Source organism: Grosmannia clavigera (genome assembly GCF_000143105.1).
Source record: "Grosmannia clavigera kw1407 unplaced genomic scaffold GCSC_132, whole genome shotgun sequence".
NCBI classification, from domain to species: domain Eukaryota; kingdom Fungi; phylum Ascomycota; class Sordariomycetes; order Ophiostomatales; family Ophiostomataceae; genus Leptographium; species Leptographium clavigerum.
The window spans coordinates 53,485-74,794 of record NW_014040810.1 but is presented as its reverse complement, the minus strand read 5'-3'; the positions used below and the strand labels follow the sequence as shown (position 1 = coordinate 74,794).

Sequence of the window (21,310 nt, the reverse complement as noted above, 5' to 3'; positions counted from 1 at the left end):
GATTCCCATGTTTTTGTTGCAACGGCTTTGGGGCATCAAACTGCGAGACTCATCCGGCAGACACGCGCCCAACCTCTGTCGATGGGCTGAAGGGAACCTGCCACTCTTCCGCGAGCCACCGGAGATCGAGCCAGAACCAGGACGGGACGCCCTGCCAGGCTGCTAGGCCGCCGCCTCTTCGCGTCCCCTCTATCCGACCATCGTTGCCCTACTTCCCCGCCAGAGACCCCTCCCTCCTGCTTCTCCTCGTCCTCGACATAGCCTTCCACCAAAACGATGGCCGCCTTTTACGGCGGGGCACCAGCCTCATCAGCAGCCTCGTCCGTTGCCCCTGGCTCGCCCCTCTCTCGAAGATCAACGATAGCCGGGCCATCAGCCTCGTCGCGTTCACGCCGCACCATGACAAGCTCGAGCTCGCGCTTCGACGACGACGACGGTTCCTCCATCGCATACAGCTCCTTCCCGAGCACGCAGTCACCGGTGCCGCCAGCCTCGACCACGTCGACGGTCCGGCCATTTCCCTTCTCGCACAACGATACCGAGCGGTCGCACCTAGCCTACGAGACGCTGGCCTCGAGCGCAAAGGCATATCGCGTGGCCCTAGGGCAGCTGTCGGTGGCGGCATCCAACTTTGGCGCCGCCCTGGAGACGTGTGCGCGGCTGAAGGAGGCTCGCACGCAGCCGTACCCGCCAGGGCCCTACAACGATGGCAGCGGAAGCACGTCGACGGCCGGTGGTGCCAGCATGTACGGCAGCGGCATGCTGAACGGAGACGGCGGTGGCGGCGAGCCTTCTTGCACGGCCGACGTGCTGCTGGCCACGTCGGGGCTCTACTACCTGACGGCCAACCAGCAGGGCATCCTGGCCGAGACCGTGTACCGCTCCTTTGAGCTGCCCATTGTGCACGAGCTGGACCGTTATCGCGCCGATGTCGAGGCTGAACAGGAGAGCTACGCAGCCGGCATGCGGGAGGCTGGTCGCGACATCCGCCGTCTCGAAAAGGACGGCGTCAAGCTACGCAAGCCACGCCAGCGCGACGTCGGCCGCATGCGCAGCCACCTCGTCGCCATGACTGTCGCCCTCGACGCCCTCACAGCCCGCCAGGGCACCCACGCCGTCGCCCTGCTGGACCAGAGCCGCGACATGAGCGGTGTTGTCAGCCAGGCTAGCCGCAACCTCGTTCGCGCCGAGCTCGACATCCTCGACAGCCTCGCCCGCAAAGGCTGGCCTGGTGGTGGTCTCGACGTCGTCCTTGACGGCGCCGTCGATCTCTTCTCCCGCAACGGCTACTACGACGACGACGACGACGACGGCAGCGGCGGCATCGGTGGCGTCGCCGGTGTCGGAGGCATCGGCAGCATCGCTGGCAGCCTTGGCAGCATCGGTCGTAACTCCTCCAGCGCTGCCGTCTCGGGCGCCACCGACCTCGGTCTCGGTCTGGGTCCCAAGCTGCTGCTGCTTGGCGGTAGTGGCGGCCCTGTGTCCTCTCGCCTCGACTCCGACGTCGACGACGACGATGACGACCTGAACGGCCTCCACATCATCCATCGTGGCCGCGTCGACAACAGCAACAACGATGAGGACGAAGACGATACCTTGACCATATCGGAACGGCGTCCTAGGCCACGCTCACAGTCACGTGACGACACTGCTGTAGGCGAAGACGAGGAGGGAAGCCCGACAGAGAAGGCACACGTGCAGCCACACGCGCGGCACAGCCGTGCTGATAGCCTGACTGTCGGGGGCCACGAGTACCAGAGCCTCGACGGCGTGGCAACGGCACAGACAGACAGGGCTGCAGTTGTGTCGGCTCTGGCGTCGGCCTCGTCCCGGACTCGGTCTCCTGATGGCAACGGCCGTCGCTTCGGTCGAGCACGGCCGTTTTCCCCGCAGCGCGTGGCCGTCGACCGAGACTTGTTCACGGGCGTAAAACCGATGAGATCGTCGATTGAGATACAAACCCTGGCCTCTGCTAATACTGTAGAAACAGCGCCAGGACTAACCTCGGCAGAGAAAGAAGAACGAAGCACGCAACCGACGAGTGCTGTTGTGGCAGATGGACAGGGAGACACACCTCCGACTGAAGATATAGATGGCAGTACAACAGAAGATGCCGACGAGGGCGTACAGGCGTGGCGGCAAGGACTATGAGGCATCCCATGGGACGTACCTGACGTACATTATGCCGGTTTCTTTTTGTGTTTTTCCTTTTACGTGTTTGCGATTTTTTCCTGCTACGGGTTTCAAGCATTTCCAGATTTTGCCTTGCTGTTGCGCTCTTACCGGGGATACATATTTTCTACCATTCCTCATTGTCTCTATTGTTTTTCTTTTTCCTCCTTTTCTCCTATTTTTGCATACGCACTGTATCTTACAGCGTCTTGTGCAATCTTCCTAGCTATCTACTATCTGGGGTAATATGGTTAGACTCCGCCTCTGACAGATGATGGAAGTAGCCCTTTTACAATAAACTACAGGCTTACTTGCCAGATCTGTTCACATCTTGCGCATATTTTGTTTTATGTTTTTTTTATCTATTTGAGTTTTTAACTTTGTTAGGCCTGTTTGTTGGGCTTCCTATTTTTTTTTTTTGTAGTTTGACGTCACTTTCCATCTTTCCAAGTGCCCATTAGCCAATATAGCAATAACAAAACCGTAAAGAAGACCGCAGGGTCGGACAAAGCCAGACAAAAAAACGGTCAAATTGGAGAAGCAAAAACACAAAAAAGTACCAAAACAAAGTACCAAACAGGCCCTAATGTTTTAAGGTGTACTTTGAGAGGAGCCCATCCAACTGGATTGTTTGTCTTACCACGCATGATGCGGGACGAAACAGAAGAAAGCAGAAGAAAATAAGGTGCAGAAAAGAAACAGGGTACAGATTAGAACAGGGTAAAGAATGGAAGCAATTGAATGAAACAAATAAAATGGAAGCAAATAAAATAGAAACAAATAGAATCCGGAAAGATACAAATCGTGTCAAGTCTTCCACGAAAAGAGATGCTGTCAGACTGTAATAACGATGCGTCCTTGCATATCCACATGTGGATTTCGTCCAACTTCATTGTAGATGGTGTCGTAGGATTTCTCTCCTGTGCTGGCAGCCTTGGGCAGTCTCCACGCCAACTGTGCTGCCGCAGTGCCTTCATCGGCGTAAATCGGGCACTTGAACCAGGGATGCTCGAGTGCATCTGAAGCCTTGATTCGTTTTTCTGGGTCAAATTCGAGCATCTGGCGCAAAAGATCCACAAAGTGCTGCATGCACGGCATTGTCGGATTCACAATGTCCTCCAACTTCTTTGCGCACTCCACATTGTGTAGGCTGCTTGGCTTCATGCCTGGCACCGGGAAATTGAGACTGCCGTCCCGGAACATGGGCTGTTCCACGTCCCCGTCAACGATGGCCCCCTCCCACCGTCGGACCAGGTCGGCGTCAAAGCTCCCCAACATGCGCTGCATCCGGGCCACGAACTCGATGCCGTAGCGCTGACCGAAAGGCGGCTGTCCCGTGAACAGCTCGATCATCATGCAACCGATGCTCCAAATGTCCACCGGGGACGACCATTCTTGACCGGCAATTGCCTCGGGTGGCCAGTACAATCTGGAAGTTTTAAGCGAGATGCCGGCGTCTTCCTTTTCAAAAACGGCACAGCCAAAATCGATGAGGCGGATGTCAGCCAGGGCGAGAACGTTGATCAACCGCGGACCCCAACGTGCATATTTAGTCGAGACCGATGGCATCTGCCGTTGGTACTGAAATTTAAAGGCCTGGCAGTTGAGTAGAACTATATTGTCCAGCTTGATGTCCGCATGGACGATGCCCATACGATGAAGAACTGCAGTCGCGTGTCAGAATCTGTTTTCCGTGTTCTATCAGAATCATGGAGGAGCTTACAGGAAACGCTGGCTAGGAGCTGGCGTGTAATGCAGCGGACTTGGCTGAGAGGAAGTGGTATGCGGTCATCACATTCTTCTAATTGAGTCTCCATAAAGTCCATGAGACTTTTGTCGTGCAGGTGCGTGACGATGCATACATGGCCTCGCAACTCGAATGCGTCTTTGATACGGAGGCAGCGAAACTTGTCTTCGGGATCGTTGAGTTTGATCATCTCCAAGATGCGCACTTCGTTCGATGGTTCGCGGTATGTCGTCTTCAATCTCCTGTTGGCTTTGACGGCCACGAGCTGCAGCGTCCGCCTGTCACGTGCTTTGTAGACAACTCCGTACGTCCCCGATCCAAGAGTATCATCTAGTGCATCTACAAGATTGGTCAGTCACCGAGACTACAAGAGACAAAAGACGGAACGTTGCTTACATCTGGGCCCAAGGTTTTTGCTTTGATCCATACGGAGCCTTTTTCTGTGCCGAACGACCATGTCGCTGCCAGAGGATTCCTGTGCCACTGTCAGCACTCCCTACCCGATAGAAGAGCCACAGTTGTCGACTTACCTGTCCGTAGCAAGTGAGAGACTCACGTCCGCGTTCGATCTTTTTCACTGAAGCCGGAAGAGTGGGAATTTTCGGTCCATAATTCATAGCCACTGATGTATACTTGTGCGGGCAGAAAAGAGGACTGATGCGTTCACTCTGGACGGCTGTATCTTGTTGGCCGATTGGATCTATGCTGTTTGGTTGAGCAGGGGCTGGCATAGTAGATTCGGCCGTAGTGTCCTCAGTTTTCGGCTCCTCCTCCATATGGTATGCTCTACGAAGAAGGTTCGCATTGTCGCCAGATTCAAGCAACTCGGAGAATTTACGGTCAGGCCGAGCTATGCCATAATATCTCTCGTACTCTTCGTCAGACATGGTGTACGGAGACGAGTGATCTTTTGCCATTGTGTGCGATGCTTCTGGATTTTTTGTAGGCTGTGGGAAATGTGAGAATTAATATGCCGGGGGGCTGGAAAATGGAAATTCTAAGGATGTAAGGCTTGAAGAAGCTGTGGTATAAGCGAGGGGAGTTGGAAGAAGGAAAAGTGAAGCGAAAAAAAGTAAACGAAGACGCGATGAATTGAAGACTAATTGAAGTGAAGGAGGAATGAAGCGAATGAGTACTGAAGTTAAACAGAGCAGAAAAAGAAGATAGAAGCAGGGAAGGTAGAGCATTTAAAAAAAACCCATTATATAAAAGAAGCGGGTTGTAAACTGTTGGAACTCATACGCCAACGATAGCATGACTACACCATTACAACCGAGAAGGGATCGACGCACACGCGTGAAATCAACTCGCATTGTTTTGAATTGTAACATGGATGCTGTACTTGATGTCTTATATTCGCTAGCCTTAGTTGCAGCTTCATGCTCGGGACAATTAGGTGAATATGTTCGATTTTTATTCTAACCGTTCAGACGTTTGAAGAAACAGTCCACCCAGGGAGAAGTCAACGACAGAAGAGTTGTTTGGTTTGCAGATACGCCGCCTAAAGAGCGGCAGCTCGCTTAGACAGCGCACACTTCTTGGTATGCCTTATTCTTGAAAAACTCCGCTGAGAGTTTGCCACAATAGTTGTCGAAGTTAGAGAAACTGTTGGCTCATATCATGAAACTTCTCGACGGCGAGAAAATGTTCGGTTGCCACTCAAAAACCCTCGCGAGGTCCGCCCATCTAATAAGGAACTACAGGGGAACGTAGACTGGACCAATTCTCTAGAAAAAGGAATAAATGCCAATTCTAAGGTCTATAGCGATCGCAAGCACTGGAAAATATAGTCATTTACTGCCAGATATTTTGTCCCTCTGGCTCAGCTCCCTCTGTAATTGACGCGGTCCTGCGCACCCCAAGCGCAAAAGAGCCATGAAAAAATATACAGTACCTGGATCATACACTAAGGAAACCAACAGCAAGCTACCCGCAGATTCGCTCAGCTAAGCATAGTCACTGCCTGTCAGAAGATTATCTATTTGTTCAGGCTTTGTAAGCTGATATGGCTGCCAGCCAATCGTCCACTGCAAACTCGCTAGCGGTCCCACGAGGTATGACAAAAGACCTACCATTCGCCTTCAAGCTTTGAGAGCCCCCTCCCCCCGGACAGCCATCTAGGAGCAAATCACCCGCATAAATCAAGCCCCAGGCGTCGTATGTTGGACGATTCTTACTTGTACGCCCCGTCGTGCCCGAAACTAGCGGCCTGTGCCATAGTCACAGGATCAATGCCTACGCGCCGATGTACAGTCATGAAGCAACTTAGACGGTTAAAAGCAGACCAATACACCCCTACTACGAAGTTTTGACTCAAAGACGTGGATCTATCCAGTAGCTGGTGAATCTGAGTAGTGTGTATGTGGGCTGGGTCTGTAAAAATGAAAGGGCGATGCTCAGCTGCAGTGACATAAGCCGTCTCTAGGGCTACAGTTTAGGGCTACAGAGGAAGCAGAAAAAATCCAAAAAGGTGCTTGGCTACGTTCGCCACTCGCAACATAAAAACTTGCACGATAGAACTCGATGCATGGTGGCTGACTAAAACTAGGAGGTAGGATACCGCACTGAGCGACCGACTTTGCCACCGTAGTCTCAGCACGTAGTACTACAGGCTTTCAAGGGTGAACCATCTGGACTCCAGCGGCATTCGGAGGGCCGGTTGTCCATCTTTGGCCACACCCTGCATCTTTCAGTCGACAGGACTTCTAGATGGCGTCCAAAACATTAGTGGGATTTTGACATGTGCTCGTCTGGTGGATCCTAGGTTGAGGTGTGATAGTCGAGCTGTAACAGGGTCTCCAAAAACAGATTGATGTGTCTCAGCCTGTATATTGTTTGTTTTCTTGTTCGAAATGATGAGCTCTCCTATTATTTTCACATTTTTGGTACTGTTTGTAATCTACGGCGTCTTTGCGGCATCATGGTGGGCGGCCGCTATCAAGGTGTGGGCGTAGCTATGTCGCTGCATCTGATGCGATAAGAAGAAGAGCATCGCTGTATTTTTTGAGTATGTGTAAACGTTTGATGTGGCAGCATTTCATCGATCAGGCACACATTGAAGCGGTCCAGTGGTGTCGATAGTTTGATTTTTTTTGGACAGGCAGTGATCATGAATCTGAAGTCACTCGTCGAGTCTTCGTGATGGGTCCTACGCTGCGGAATAGACTCTCAATGGAAACCGGAAAAGTGCCGTGGAGAAGACGAAGCATGGTGCAAATATATGAGTTTATATTGAACGTCTGCTGAAGCAAGAGTTAGTGAATGAAGGAGGACTGTAGTGTTTTAATTCACTCACGGGACCATTATGAGAAGCTCCCGAGGATAGATGTCGATGATGGTTTCAATGCCCTTCACCAAACACAATTTTCTAGTTTTCATCGGTCAATTTTGAAAAGATCAAGGTTGTTGATGTCTAGTAGCACAACCTTGGTGACTGGTAAAGGTCTATAACAGCATGCTATAAAACGGCTACATCTCAAGCCAGTTGGGTAGCTAAACGAGCACTTTGGACAGTGAACCAAGACAAGGAAGAGAAGATGATTGTTATCACCCTATACCCTTCATAAGATCGAGCAATATTAGCATTTGCCTGTCGCGCTATTCCCACTTGGGTGACTGATGCATTTTTTGAAATAAATGCGCGGAAGGTGCGACCTGAGAAGGTCGTTCCACACTCGTGGCTGTGAATTTTCCTTTCTAATTCTAGAAGCGCCTCTAGGCGACACAAGTCATACTTCAGTCAGAAGAAGATCACGACAAGAATTACGACAAGATCTTGGGACAGTAATCTGTACGAATGGGAGCTGCCTGTTACAATCTCCAAAACAAGTAACATCGTGCCGCTATACCGTGCCTTATTTCGACAAGCCGCACTTAGAATGTTTTACAGAAAAAATTGAGTTTTCCCTTACTTCCACGCTTACTGTAGTATGCGGTGTAGTATGCGGTGTGACATATCATTGGCAAACCTACACGGCGATTAGTAAGGGCCTCCGTGTATCGCTGGCTCTCCGGACCGTCGCGAACACTGGCGAGTCACCATACGCCGTGTTGGCTGTCCGGGCCGCCTTGACCGATATCGTGGCGAGCCTGCTCTGATACTCATCGCCGGTCTCGAGCGGCGCTTATGCGCATGCCATCACGAAATAACGGCAACAGTACCGTTCCGACGCCGCCGGTGACACCGTGGCCGAATCAGCGATGACCGTGCGATCTGGAGATCTTGCGGACCACACAGCGCATATTTTGCACAGGTCCTATTCGATGGAGAGAAAACTTCGATCTACCCATGATGATGCGCAACTACGACGTTATAGTCTCAGACTGTGGTGTGGCCGTAGCCGGCACCCTGCATTCTATAAATGCACAGATGGGCAGACTCTAGTTTTGATCACAACATTGTGTCCACATATCTGCTTCTGCAGGTTGAGTTCCTCTTTCATTTTCATTCGTACCGTGACATCTTGGAACTGCGAGTTATGATCGTGATGTGTCGCCGTCTGGCCCGCTCATTATCCTTGAAAATGCGTCCCGAGCTTGTATCCACAAGCTGGTTGACACGTGTGTTGGTCGACACGTATGCCAATAATCTGGCTCACCGCTCCAAGCCAGATGCCCAACTAGAGGTTATCCCCGTCGTGATCACGCCAGACGATGCATGGGTCTTACCGATGCTCCCGAAATAGTAAATTTGAGCAGCGTGACTGAAAACTCTGCTGTTAGGCTTCACGCTGTACCAGAAGCGCCTCGGTGTTGGTTTGAGCATGGCTTAATACACAGATACTAACGAGAAAGAGCCTTCCATTAGCGATGAGGTAAATGCTAATGGTAGAAACTCAAGAGTCTCAAGACAAGTCGAGAGTATAGCGCTGCAGTTCCTGTAGCTAGATAAAAGAGTTGGGATATGAAATAATGGGCTTGCCGAGGTGAGCGGTCCAATCTGATGGACTACCTATCTTACGCGGCTCATATAGATGGTGTAGCTGCCGAGAAGCAGAAAGACTGGCCGCTAGAGCTGCATTCTCAGGTATATTCCTCCAATCAACAGGTGAGATGGCCGAGTTGGTTATGGCGTAGGATTAAGGTTCCTATGGAGCAATCCGCGTGGGTTCAAGTCCCACTCTCATCATCATTTTTGTGCCCCTGGGCGCTTCGCATTCAAAGTCTTTATCAGCCTTCTTCTCCTTTTCAAAGTGCCTTTTTTCCCTGGGGGGTTTCTGAAGACCGCTTGGCTGGAGCAAGGAGAGTGCCTAAGCGTTCCATACGTCGTAGTCGGAACAGCGTCTTGCGTCCTGAAACAGTGCTTTGCGAAGATAGAAACAGGACCCCACCCACCTGCGACGCTATCATAGCATTTATTGGCTCCAAATAATTGCAAAACACTTGGAGCTCCGACGTATGATGTCGCAGGACGGGGAAAAGGGGGCACCCCATTTTCTCATATCACCCGTCTCGCTTCTCCTCTCTTTTACTCTGCAGCTTCTGCGTTTTCGTCTCTATTTCTCCCTTGCACTTTACCATCATATCTGCCCTCTTTAGTCCCATCCTCTACACAGGTGTAGTCGATTTTTCTCCTTCAGCAGCTGGCCTGAACTAAATCCAAAATACGATTCCACCGCAACATTATTCCACCTTTCAGCCTCCACCGCACCAATCCGTCAACATGCAGCTCTCTCTGCTCGCCATCGTCGCCGTTGTGGTGTCCACCGTCTTGGCTGGTGTCGTGATTACGCCCATCTTTGCGGACCAAGTCGTGGAAAAGGCCTCTAACGACTGCTTTTTTGGCGTGACAACGCCGTCTGGTTGCGGGTATGTGCATTCCGTGCGCTCCACTCGCCGTATTATCCAGTGCTCTTGCTGACTCTCTCCAGTCCCCTCCGCAAGACGAGGAAGACGGCGGCATAATGCGCCGGCTTTGCCAGGTCCGACGAGACAACAAACAAACAGCAAATTAGACCTGTCGCATAATTTAGCAAGGACGTAGTCGTTGTGGGGATGGCCGGGACATCCAATTGCTACGTTACGACGCGATAGTGAAAAAGTTATGTTCTATTGGATACACTCAACTCAACTTGTCCTTTTACGAGCGGCGATCAACATCCCACGATACCCATTTATTTTACGCTACAGCAAGAGATGGCAGCTCGCATTGATTGACATGTGAGAGGAAGTTGCTCCAGTCCGAACGATTTACTGCAGCCCCGTTGAAGGAGTCTTCTTTGAATCGTGGAGCCGGTTTATTTTAGATTTTTATTTCCCCTGCTTTATCTAGTCATCGAATAAATAAATATCTTTCTGAACGATGACCCATGCGACTCAAAATGCAGGGACATTATTGGCCTCGCTTATAATTTGCTGTGGAGATACCATTTTTCATGTGAGGACGTTCGAGAAACACCCAGACAGAAAAATTAGCGAAAACTTGTGCAACTACTCGTAGGCAAGAATGAAGTACGCTGTACGGAGTACGGAGTACACCCCGGCACTTCGTACAGAGCATGATATCTATCTTACGACGTACGGAGTTCACATTTTGGTGGCACTCGAGTGGATCTCATACCAAATTCCCCATTCTGGTGACCGACGTCGGTTTCCACTGATTGTTAGGGACCTCGAAATGAAATCAATCTTGCCTCATCTCAGCGTACACATGTCATCTGACGGAATTGCGACCACCTTGGAGTATTGGAAGCCGGCTGGCCGGAATACCTGACAGCAAAATGGGTACTTCCATAGCAGGCTGTCGGGTTGACTGGACATGGCAGTAATGAGCGCTTGTTATTTTCGAGGATGCGGAACCTGGCACGGTCAATTCTTGGCTCTGTTGCCACGCAGTAGTTGGCGAGGCGCTGGCCCAATGGCAAAAACGCAAAAGGCCATTAACTGCCCGATTGGTTGAAAGGAAGTACAAAAATGGTGAACGGAAAAGCTTTCTGTAAGGCGTAATTAAAAGACCAAATTGATTTGTGCTAGCATAGCCCGACTTCTAGGGGATTTAGAAACTTTGCAATTGGCTGTCTAATTATATCGTTGAATCATCGCTGTAGTGGTCCTTCCACAGACAGCACTAATTACAGTGCTGATAATAGGTGGACTGTCTATCTGAACTCTCGGCAGGTTCATCCACCTAAGACGCAGCCACCGAGCTCGACATTTGCCATGCCATGAAGTTCTCACGTACATCATTCTCGTCGACGTCCTGCGACTTGAAGCTCTGGTCCTCGTCAGCACCACTGCCACCGCGATTACCATCATCTCTACCGTGGCCTGATGATTGACGTCCTCTTTCTTCCCCATGACTTCTCCAGTGGCTACTGTTTCCCGCTGGCATTGGTGAAGATGCTAGCCCCCCAAAAGCATTGTCTCGTAGAAGCCTAGAGGACACGAAGCCCGGCCCAGGGCTGCTTCGCGCGGACCTAGGGACGTCAAAACTGCCAGCGTTGCCGGGTCCCTTTATTGTTCGGTCAGACAGAACACTGTCCTCGCGCTCATGCTGTCGTATTGCTGCAAATGCCGGATCTGACGAGACTGCCAGCGGTTTGCGGAGTTGACGCAAGTCGTACGGTCTCAGAGTTGCATTGATTTCAAAGCCACCGTCGTCATCGGCGTGCGGGTTATACGTCATGCCCGTGCCTGGCCTGCCAGTACTACCACTGCTCGTGGTGTCACCCTCTTCTCCGCTGCTGCTGTTATTACCACCGGCATCAAACTGAGCGCCGACACCACCCTTTCCTCTCAGAGCGTTACTGCTGTTCGCCTTGTGCAGCGTCTTCTGCGCTGAGTCGATATTTGTTGGCGCCGTCTTGCGCCGCAGGGGCAACTTTGGAATAAACCGGTGCCCCTTCTTTCTTTCAGACGAACCACTGCCTCCCAAACCGCTTCCCTCGCTATCTTTATCCTGGTCCTCGGTCACTGAGTGCAGTGACGAATTAGACGGAAGCGTGCGTCCAACTGGAGGAGAGTCAGGCGTGTTGCCACCGGCCGGGCGTCGGAAACCATCACCGCCGTTGAAAATGTCCTCGATGCATTCGTCTGCCGGTAGCTCGCCCTGCTCGCAAGCCCACGATGCGGCCAGCGCACGTCGGTATACGTCTTGAACCTCGGAGACGTCGCGACCCTTCGCAGCCGCGCGTGACGCTCTCGATCCGGCCCCACCTCCTATAGAGGCCGAAGGATCATCCAAGTCGTCATGTAGGCTCACAACACCGCCACCCAGAACCTCACCACTCGCCATGATGCCGGCAATACCGCCAAAGACGGGGGCAGATTTTAGAGGCGGGGATACAAAGCTGCGATCGCCGTCCACCTGGACCATGAGCACGCTTATTTTCAGGGTGCCATTGATCTTGCTCTCCTGCATGAGATAACGTCGCGTCACGCCTTCTTCGACCAAGGGTGTGCCGGTCGAAGCGGACGATCCTGCAGAATGGGGCGGCCCAGACACACCGGACGGCGAGGTAGACAGCATAGACTCAGCACCATCACCGCTGTCGAATACCCCCAGGCCTGTGCTAAAGCTGCTGATCGTGCCCTTTGCGCTCAGCGAGCTGCGTTGCCGCGTGTGGTGGCTCTCCGTTGCGCTGGGGAAGTTCCAGCGCGCCGTATCGCTGTGGCCTGAAGCAGGCCGTAAATCCCGGAGCATAGCCTCGCTCTCAGCCACATATTCAGCCAGGTTCAATGTGATCTTGCCGAGGACAATCTTCTCGTCGCGACCGACGCCGTTGTTGCTGAATTCTTGAGTGACCTCGAACTCGATGGGGTAGTCGCTGAGGCGATTGTTTTTGTCAATGACCAGGCGCAGTGGAACAATCTTCGCATAGTTGAATTCCACTCGGTGGTTTGCGACATTATGTTTGGACGACCGACCGCGGTGCTCGCTGTGAATGCTGTAGGGAAGATGCCATTTGACAAAGGCCGTGCCGGACGCCAGTGGGATGTTGTTGAGGTCGTAAACCTGGAAAGGTTAGCATGCGGGTGCACGTTGCCGGACGATTGCAGAGCTAATACAACATTCACTGACCTTAAGATGTAGTTCAAAGCGAGGCTGCAAGAGACGGGCATTGTTAGTTCAGACGTCAACATGGTAGGCTCTCTCACTGGAACCAGCAGTACAGTCGCAAATGCTGGAAACGTACCTTTCGGGATTTGCTGACTGTCGGAAGAACGGTAAGGTCAGTTATGGCTTTGCCAGTCGTCGGTAGTTTGTAGGGGCCCATTATGGCTGAGGGCGCAGCGAAGGGAATGGTGTAATGCAGGGCTCTCCGATTTCCCTGCCTCCGGGACCAGGGACGGACAATGGCAGCCCAATTCCCCCCAGAGTTTGACAGACACCTTTGCCACCACGGAGCAAAGCGGGGGAACGAAGTTCAGGCAGAGATGAAGAAGGGACGACAGAGATGCTGGGGAAGATATGAGGCGGGCCAGTGGGTACGATTGGGAGAGAATGGAGATGACATGGGCGAGGCTCAAGTAATATGCACAAGAAAATATTTCAGCTTACTGAGAGGGGCCATGGCGAGAGCAAATAGCGAAGAGGTTCGTTATCCGTATATACTCGGATGCACCGTCAGAGCTGGCTTGTGGCGACAGGTGTCACTGGCGCTGCAACCGTACGGAACGCCAAACGAGCCCCGGACGCGGGTATACGCGTACTTGCGGAAGAGCGAGAGCGAAAGGGCTTAGGAATCTGGCGAGAGGGATAAAGGGTTTCGAAAGACACCCCTCACTATTACAGGCGCTATTTGCTTCTGGTTCCCGTGCGAGTGCACTTCCTGCCAGCGGGGATGGTCGGGATGATGTGGGTGAGGGTCGAAGACGGCAGGTAGCTCTAGCCGAACAAAGCTTGGATGTCTGGGGTGGTAGGCGGCTGGTCGTACGAGGGTATATCGCCGTGGGAGGATGCCACGATCGGGAATGGCAGAGAAGACTGGTAATGCGGCTAGCAATTTAGCGCGATGATCTCACGCATGAGAGTCCTGGTGTTGTGCCAGGTGCGTCTGGTGTGGCCTGGCTGTGGTCTGGTCTGCTTGTAGCTGGGGGGAAAGAAGAAAACAAACGATAAAACGGGGGAGAGAGACAAGTTGTGAATGGTCGAGAGTGGTGTTTGGAACGGTTAGGCGTGCCTCGGGACAGCCGGAATGTGAGCTGAGGAGGATCAAGGAGTAGGAGGTTTAGGAGCAGGCAGAAGGCGACAAGGACGCGAAGGCGAAGGAGGCGATGGGTGCAGAGCGACTAAAAAGGGAAGGCGGTCGGGCACACAATGGGTAATTGGCCTGCTCCGTAATGTCCGTGCCAGCTACCGTTGCATTCGAATAAGACGAAAAGTGGACCGCCCTTTCCCTTTTCGTCGCTCGACTCGCAAAGAAGAAGCCTACGGACAGTTTAGTGTTAAAGTAGCACTGCTTTTTACGAGCAAGCGATACTTTGGCACGCCCTCGTCCTTTTGTTTCCAGAAAACGGCTTCCCATGCAGCGCTAGAGACGCACCATCTAAGTACGAGTAGCTGGCCTGGCATAGGTGGGGGGGAATACGGAGTAGAGGAGGCCACAATGTTGGATGGGATGGAAAGTCGAAAGGCGAGGACGCAAATAGCAACTTAGCGGTGCCGGCCTCATTCGCTGCTTTCTTTCCTGTCCATCAGCACTACGGCGTACTCGTATCTTACATTCCCCTGAATGTCTGTGGCTGTCCGCTGCAATATCCAGGTGCGACCTGTGTGTTAGTAATGGGACACCCCCTCTTTCGTTCTGCCGGATAGGGGAAAAGCGGGACCCTTTCGTCAGCGTTCTGGACCCCTTTTCAAGCTCTGAAAACGTCGTTACGTCAGCGGCTTTGGCAGCAAGGCGCAACTCGGCTCGACAATTTCCGGGGAAATCATCCTCGCGTGCTCTCGTAAGATACGACAGATCGAAAAAGTCGGTCAACTTTGGGCAGTAATGCCTGGCGTAGATACATACTCCGTAGAAGCAAGCGTAATCCGTACGAGTAAGAAAATTCGCTCACTACTAAACGGCTGGTTGCAATGACGTGCATGCTATCTCTGTGGGGACCCAATCATAATTCCCTGATGTGGCCGAACAAATGGCACCTTCATACCACCACGACCACGATAGTCTGTACGCAAACGGTACTCATTTGAAAGCATATTGTATTTTTCGTGCTATTCCAATCGCAGCCACCGAACCATGAACGACAATGGCCTGTCCCAGGTGTCCGGGACATACAGGCGTGCCTCTCTCTCGTTTATTGTCCACGAGAAAGTACTCGTAGTTTGAACAAAGCTGTCCCATGCAAAAAGAAAAAAAGAAAAAAGAAAAAAAAGAAGACCACAGCAAAAGTGGCGAGCCTGGCACAAATGGTGCGTGATGGCAGACAGCGGTGTGCTAGCAGCTCGTTACTCTTCCTCGCTAATCTCGCTCTCCGACTCTGCCATCAGCTCGGCCTCGAGCTGTGCCTCCAGCGCGGCCTCTTCCCGCTTTTTCCTCTCGCTCTCCTCCCGCTTCTTTTTCTCGGCTTCTTCGGCCTCCCTGAGCTCCTCTAGCAGAGCTTCCTCCAGCTCGTCGACATCATCGTCAGCCGCTGCGACCTTGGGCCTGTTACCGTTGCTGAGAGGCGTATTGCTGACGCGGGCCTGTCGTTCTCTCTGTGAAGATGATGGCCGCGGTACCGACAACATCGGCTCTGGCTCCGGTGTCGCTGCCGGGCTCGGAGTTGCTGCTGGAACTCCCAGCGTGTTACCGATACCACCATCACCACCACCACCACTGGCCTCTGCACCGCCAGCAGCCTCTTCTCGCGGGTCCCAAAAACCGTCGAGGTCTTCGTCTGGACCAACCTCCTCCATTCCGTTGTCGTCGGCATTCTCCTGCTGAAACTCGGAAAACGTGGGCATGTGCAGCTGCACCCCTTTGGCAGCGGCCTGGGAGGTACCGCCGCCAACACCACCGGCACCGCGACCGGCAGAAAATGCATGGCCGCCGCGGGCGCCGTGGGATGGTCCTTCCGGATATTCAATGACGATGCCAAGGTCACCGTCGTCGTCGTCGTCATCCTCCTCCTCGTCCTCTTCCCAACTGCCTTGCTTCTTCTTCTTCGGGGCAGACTTGGTGCGGGACGTTGCTTCGGGCGTTGGCCTTGGCAGCTCCTGTGACCTTGCCGCCGCTTTCGAGCTCGGCGTGCTGGAAACGCTCTTGCCAGCCTCTCCGTCCTTGTCCCTACCGGTGGTGTTCTTGGGTTTCGATGACAATGGCTTCTTAGACCGGTCGATGGACGTCTTGTTGCTGTCTTTGGTGCGTATGTCGATCGGCTTGGCTGCCGACTCCTTAAGCTCTCCCCTACCATCACGTGGCTTGACGTCCGGTGATGCCCTCGTTTCCTGCGACAGCTTGCTTCCTTCTCGTGGCCGGGCCGCCAGAGCGGCCGCTTTCGTTTTTCGTAGAGCCGCATCTCGTGCGGCCTTGTCTCGCGCGTCACGGTTGTCTTGTGCTTCCTTCGCCACCATGTCCTCCCGCTTCAGTCGCACATCCTTGGACGCCTTGGTTTCACGGCTGAGGTCTGGCGGCTCTAGCAGTGACGACCTGCTCTTACTGCTGCTGCCGCTGCTGCTAGTACTGCTCGCAGTGTTTTTCTTGACGACATCGTGTGAGTTTCGCAGAACAGACGCCGGCCGTGGTGGCGGCCGGGATACGGGCTTCTGCATCGGCCGCAGAGCTCCGCCACCCCCGCTGCCACTCTTCTTGATGAGCGGCCGTCGGACGGCCTGCGAAGAGCCCGCACCACTCCCACGGTGCTGCCGTAGTCGCCGGGTAGTGTTCTCGCCAATATGCGGGTATTTTTTCTTCAGGGCTTCGGAGTCGTGGTTGGTCGGGGTGTCGGTCATGTTCATGACAAAGAGGGAGTCGAGGCGGTGGAGGATGAAGACGCGGCGCTTGTGGTCAAACACAAGGACGTATTTGGAGTTCTTGGACACGCGCTGTCCGGCGTAGACATAGCGGCCGCCGCTGTTGTCCCGAAAGGTAATCTCGTAGCGGGCGTCGTCGTCATTGTTTCGGCTGGTGAGGGTAGACGTGTGCTGCGTTGATTTGTCGGTCAGTTGCTTCGCCTTGAAGTTGTCTGGCAAGGCTCGGTTAGCGACAGAAGACAATGCAGAGCATCTCGCAGAATTCAGGCCTCAGCGCACATCGTATGCCGGTGAACAGCTGCTGGGACGGGCTGCCGCTGCTGCGAATATCTTCGCCCAGAATGACCGGATAGGTGGCTGGCTTTGTCGGGTCGATGAGCCCTGCGCGCGACAGGGCCATCGAAGAGGTAGCCATGGCGACCGGCCGCGTAGGGTCTGCCTCTCGGCCGTCGTGGTGGCGTGTCGGCTATCGGGAGACGCTTGTCGGGGTAGACGGGCTGCTGCTGGTCGAGAACCGCCGATCGTCAGCCTTTCTCTGGGGCAAGAGTTGTCGTATTTTCTCGGCAGAGAGAGGGAGCAGTATAGAAGCCGTGAGCAGCCAGATCGGGGATAGACGGGTCCAGAAAGCGAGAGAGAGCTGGGAGAGAGCGAGGAGAAGAGATACGGTCCGTCACAACCAACGTGGGCGTGATTGCAGTGTCTAGGAGAAAGGCAAAGCAGAAGACGAATAACCAGAGGCTGGCGGGTGGCCGCAGGGTAACGGGAGAATAGTGCACCCCGCTTTTTGTTTTCGTTTATGGGCTGCCCGGACCCACTTTTGAGCCGGATCTGTGTTTATGCTCAGTCGTACTCCGTATATGCCTCGTATGTCGGAACGCACAAACCGAGATTTGCGCAAAGCCCACCAGCCTGCCGGTCGGCTATGCTAGTTCACGCATCTTATCTGCTGTACCCGCAGCGGTCCCTACAGTTCTGCTGTGCCTCATTCTGTCGTATACTGGCCTGTGAGCTCGCCTAGCTCAGAGCGGGCTTTCCAGCACTAGGCCGCCCTAGCACTCTAGTTCGGCGGGGCCCTGTCACCGAATCACTTAATTGTGCGTAGGGCAGGCAGGCACAACGGTACTCCGTACGGAGTATAGAGTAATACATGGCGTCTTTTCGCTTCCGGGCCAGTCAGCTCTGACGAACATTGTTGCGCCCTCCACCGGTAACACGCAGTACGGGCAGCTTGGGCAAGACAAGAATCGGGCAGTATTTCTCTTTCTGGATTAGTACTAATACGGCGGCAGCTGAAAGAGCAACCCTCCCAGCCGAAACCGCTAAAAAACATGACCACTAAGTATAGCCAGCGGTGTATCCTACATTGCTTGTTCTTCACAGAACGCCGATTTGTCCAACACGACTGCTTAAGATGTACTGTTGCTCCTGTATGACTCCACCTGGATTGGGCTGGAAGTAAATTCGCTGCACTCCTCCCGTCTGCACCTTTTTCAGTCGGCCAGCCGCTCGGCCACACGCATCTCTAAGCCCTCAAAGCTGCCACGGCGGCCCCAGTTGCGTGGCTGGCGTTTGAGAAAGGCACCGACGGCGCCGAGGTAGCCCTCGTGCCGCAGAAAATACGCCTGACTGGCGCCCTTGCTCCAGAATTTGATGGCGTAGCTCAGCGTGTTCATCGTCTGGGGGTGGCCCCGGATAAACGAGCCGCCAAAGTAGATGCTGGACAGCTGGTGTATCTGCGACTGCAGATAGGCAATCTGGCCAATGTTGTTGCTGATGGCGTACAGCAGCGATCGGCTGATGTCTGCAGAGGAGAAGCGGGTGTTGCGTGTCGACGCAGAGGCAGCGGCGGCAGCGCTAACACCAGGGCCATCACCAGCACTGGCAAAGTGGCCGTCAGGCGGTAGCAGCGTGTCCTCGCCGCAGCCAAGGCCGTCCTCGGCGGCCGACTCGGCCTCGTGTTTCATGCGGAAAACCTTGCCGAAGGAGCTGGCGATGGCGGTGGCCTTGAGGCCGATCTTGCCGTAGTCGGTGCCGTAGATGTCGCCGACGAGCATATCGACGCGGGAGTTGTCACCCTGCGAGGCCATATCGAGCATCTCGTCAAAGGAGCGGGCGCCCGTCAGCAGCGAGAGCAGGCCCCAGAGCGTGCCGCCGCCAAGCGAGGTGCCACCCACGCGCTCGTATTTGTGCGGACCCGACACCTTGAGCATGGACACGCCGGAGCCGATGTTGACCAGCATGTAGGGATAGATGTCGTCGGTTGGCGTGGCAAAGTGCATGGGATCGGTCTCGGAGTAGGTAAAGACCTCACGCGGGATCTCGGTGATAAAAAAGTCAAGGCCTACAAGATCAGCAAGCGAACGGGACGAACAGGGGCACAAGCAGCCTCCACACACCCATGATCAGGCACTCCATCTCGTCCTCGCTATGCACATCGGTGCCCATGCGGGCCTTGATCAGGTCGTAGTACTTGTAGGCACCGCCGCCTGTGGCCATGACGCAGAGCTCGCCCAGGCCAGATCCGTTGGCCGCAATGTGGCGTTTCTTGAGGTCGACCAGAAAGGAGATGCAGTCGTCGATCTTGTCGGTCTCGAAGCTGATAAAGTTGAGCCGGCCGCCAGGCTCGGACTGGACGTCACGCGAAAAGTACACCACCTTGGCCAAGGTTCCGCCAATCTGCTCTGTCAGCATCTACCACCACCACATCTCGCCCTGGACAGCACTCACGTCCACGGCAATGTGCGACACAACGGCATGGTGGTTGGGCAGCCGGATATCAAAGGTTGTGTGCTCTGACGGCGAGTGAGCCCGCCCGTCCTTGGAGGATTCGGCCGGCGATGTAGACCGCGCCCGCCCCTCTTCTTCGACGATGAAGGCGCCCTGGACGTTGATGCGCACTGATCCCGGCCGGGCAATGGTGCTGCCAATCTCCCTGGTCGAGGTGGTAGTGCGCGGACGCAGGTCGACTACGGCAGCCGATGCAGCTGCGCCGTCTCCGGTGTCCGTGTGGCGCGTGCCGTTAGTCTGCAGCTGTGACTCATGTGTCTCGCTCGCCAGCCGGGCCGCCGGCGACAGAAACGCACCGCCGTCATCTGCGTCGTCCTCTGGGACAGTCTTGTTCTCCCACGGCCTGATGGTGCCGATTTGGGCTGCCGCCACAGCCACGTCCTGCTCGCGGTCGGGCATCGCAAGCAGGCAGTTCCAGGTGGGGATGTAGGAAGGGGAGGAAGGCCTTTTCAGCCAAGCCTTCTTGGTCGATTGGCGCAAAGACGAGAGAATGCCAGCAACTCAGGAGAGGCTCGCAGTCGGCGCAGAGAGAGAGCGTACACGAAGCGGCATCCACGGCATGCTGTAGCGAATCGGGCGAAACGACAAGAGGCAGATAACGACCGGCCTCGGCTCCTCTGGCACCCCGGGGTAGCAGGGAATAAGCTGGAGCTGACCGGAGTTGGACTGCCTCGGTCTCGACCCCACAATGGAGACGCGGAGAGGCGGATATTCTTGTCGGGGAGAGCTCGATTTGCCACGATTTCTTGCAAGCGGTACGTACGCCGTGGCCGTTCGCCCGAATGTGTTGGAAAGGCCGCGTCCTGTCTGCTTTGTCCTGTGTCTCCTGTCGTACTGACAAGTACAGCGCAGATATCCTCATGGTGCGTTTTTTGTGCTCATTTACGGAGTTTGCAAGTTTTATTAATCTTACATTACTGGCAGCTTCTTCTTTACCACCTTAGCGCTTTTAGCCTCGGGTGGCCAGATTCGGATTAGTCACCCCGCAGATTGCCTGGTGCTGCTGTGGTCTGGCGGTTCCTGCGCCTAGAAATTCTCCTGGGAAGAACATGCATACGAAACACGTGCATGGCCTAGCTGCCGCACAAGCCCGCAGTGCATACATCTCACTTCCGCTCCCGCGATGCAGTTGGTCCCGAATCGACCCCTGTTTGAAAATGCAATTCCTTGAATCGACATAGTTTCATGTACAGAGTACAGCAGAGCACAGAGTATGCTTACAAGCTTAGAGCTGAAACAAAGTAAAGAATAAGCAAGGAGTGGTAGGAGCTGTCTGATGACGTAATACATGAGACAAGTCCATCAGAGCAAGCTAGCCAAGACGACACAAAGTCACCGCCTACAACTACAAACCAAGTTCAATAACATCCTACAAGCAAATCTCCAGACTGCACGTGGTGCAATTGCAGCTAAATGAGGTCACAAGCATGGGCATCGATCCACCTCCAACGGACCCGGCCATTCAGGGCATTTAGGCTTAAGCTCAGCAAACGCCAGTAACAGCTCGCCGTGCGGTCCACGTTTTCCAACAGAAGGGGACAGTGCGAATAGGAATAACGCTGTTTTTTCCAAAACTTCCTCGACCTTTCTGCCATGATGCTTCTGACACTCTTTGACCTTCCCGACTACTTGCAGCATAGAAACGGCCGTCTGTTCTGAGCGGCTGCTTGATGTTAGAGTGAATAGACAATTGACTGACAGTATAT

At 53.9% G+C, this 21,310-nt stretch overlaps 6 protein-coding genes across 6 annotated transcripts; 2 read left to right on the top strand and 4 right to left on the bottom strand.

Annotated features, from left to right (window-relative positions):
• Nucleotides 1–276: 276 nt before the first annotated feature.
• Nucleotides 277–2,151, top strand: CMQ_5367 (uncharacterized protein; the record flags this gene model as incomplete). Its single annotated transcript, XM_014319112.1, has 1 exon — nucleotides 277–2,151. One exon carries the CDS (start codon nucleotides 277–279, stop codon nucleotides 2,149–2,151), a length of 1,875 nt encoding a protein of 624 aa, XP_014174587.1.
• Nucleotides 2,152–3,006: 855 nt separating this feature from the next.
• CMQ_5222 (protein kinase) lies at nucleotides 3,007–4,836 on the bottom strand (the record flags this gene model as incomplete). Its single annotated transcript, XM_014318967.1, has 3 exons — nucleotides 3,007–3,836; nucleotides 3,896–4,258; nucleotides 4,476–4,836. 3 exons carry the CDS (start codon nucleotides 4,834–4,836, stop codon nucleotides 3,007–3,009), a joined length of 1,554 nt encoding a protein of 517 aa, XP_014174442.1.
• Nucleotides 4,837–9,581: 4,745 nt separating this feature from the next.
• Nucleotides 9,582–9,823, top strand: CMQ_5272 (uncharacterized protein; the record flags this gene model as incomplete). The annotated part of the gene is made up of 2 exons (XM_014319017.1): nucleotides 9,582–9,727; nucleotides 9,790–9,823. The coding sequence occupies 2 exons, from the start codon at nucleotides 9,582–9,584 to the stop codon at nucleotides 9,821–9,823; spliced, it is 180 nt and encodes a 59-aa protein (XP_014174492.1).
• A 1,222-nt stretch (nucleotides 9,824–11,045) lies between these two features.
• CMQ_5106 (uncharacterized protein) lies at nucleotides 11,046–13,134 on the bottom strand (the record flags this gene model as incomplete). Its single annotated transcript, XM_014318851.1, has 3 exons — nucleotides 11,046–12,872; nucleotides 12,939–12,962; nucleotides 13,054–13,134. The coding sequence occupies 3 exons, from the start codon at nucleotides 13,132–13,134 to the stop codon at nucleotides 11,046–11,048; spliced, it is 1,932 nt and encodes a 643-aa protein (XP_014174326.1).
• A 2,177-nt stretch (nucleotides 13,135–15,311) lies between these two features.
• On the bottom strand, nucleotides 15,312–17,232 carry CMQ_5189 (uncharacterized protein; the record flags this gene model as incomplete). The annotated part of the gene is made up of 3 exons (XM_014318934.1): nucleotides 15,312–15,916; nucleotides 15,992–17,029; nucleotides 17,097–17,232. The coding sequence occupies 3 exons, from the start codon at nucleotides 17,230–17,232 to the stop codon at nucleotides 15,312–15,314; spliced, it is 1,779 nt and encodes a 592-aa protein (XP_014174409.1).
• A 1,075-nt stretch (nucleotides 17,233–18,307) lies between these two features.
• Nucleotides 18,308–20,003, bottom strand: CMQ_5297 (pantothenate kinase; the record flags this gene model as incomplete). Its single annotated transcript, XM_014319042.1, has 3 exons — nucleotides 18,308–19,158; nucleotides 19,214–19,493; nucleotides 19,545–20,003. 3 exons carry the CDS (start codon nucleotides 20,001–20,003, stop codon nucleotides 18,308–18,310), a joined length of 1,590 nt encoding a protein of 529 aa, XP_014174517.1.
• Between the last annotated feature and the right edge of the window lie 1,307 nt (nucleotides 20,004–21,310).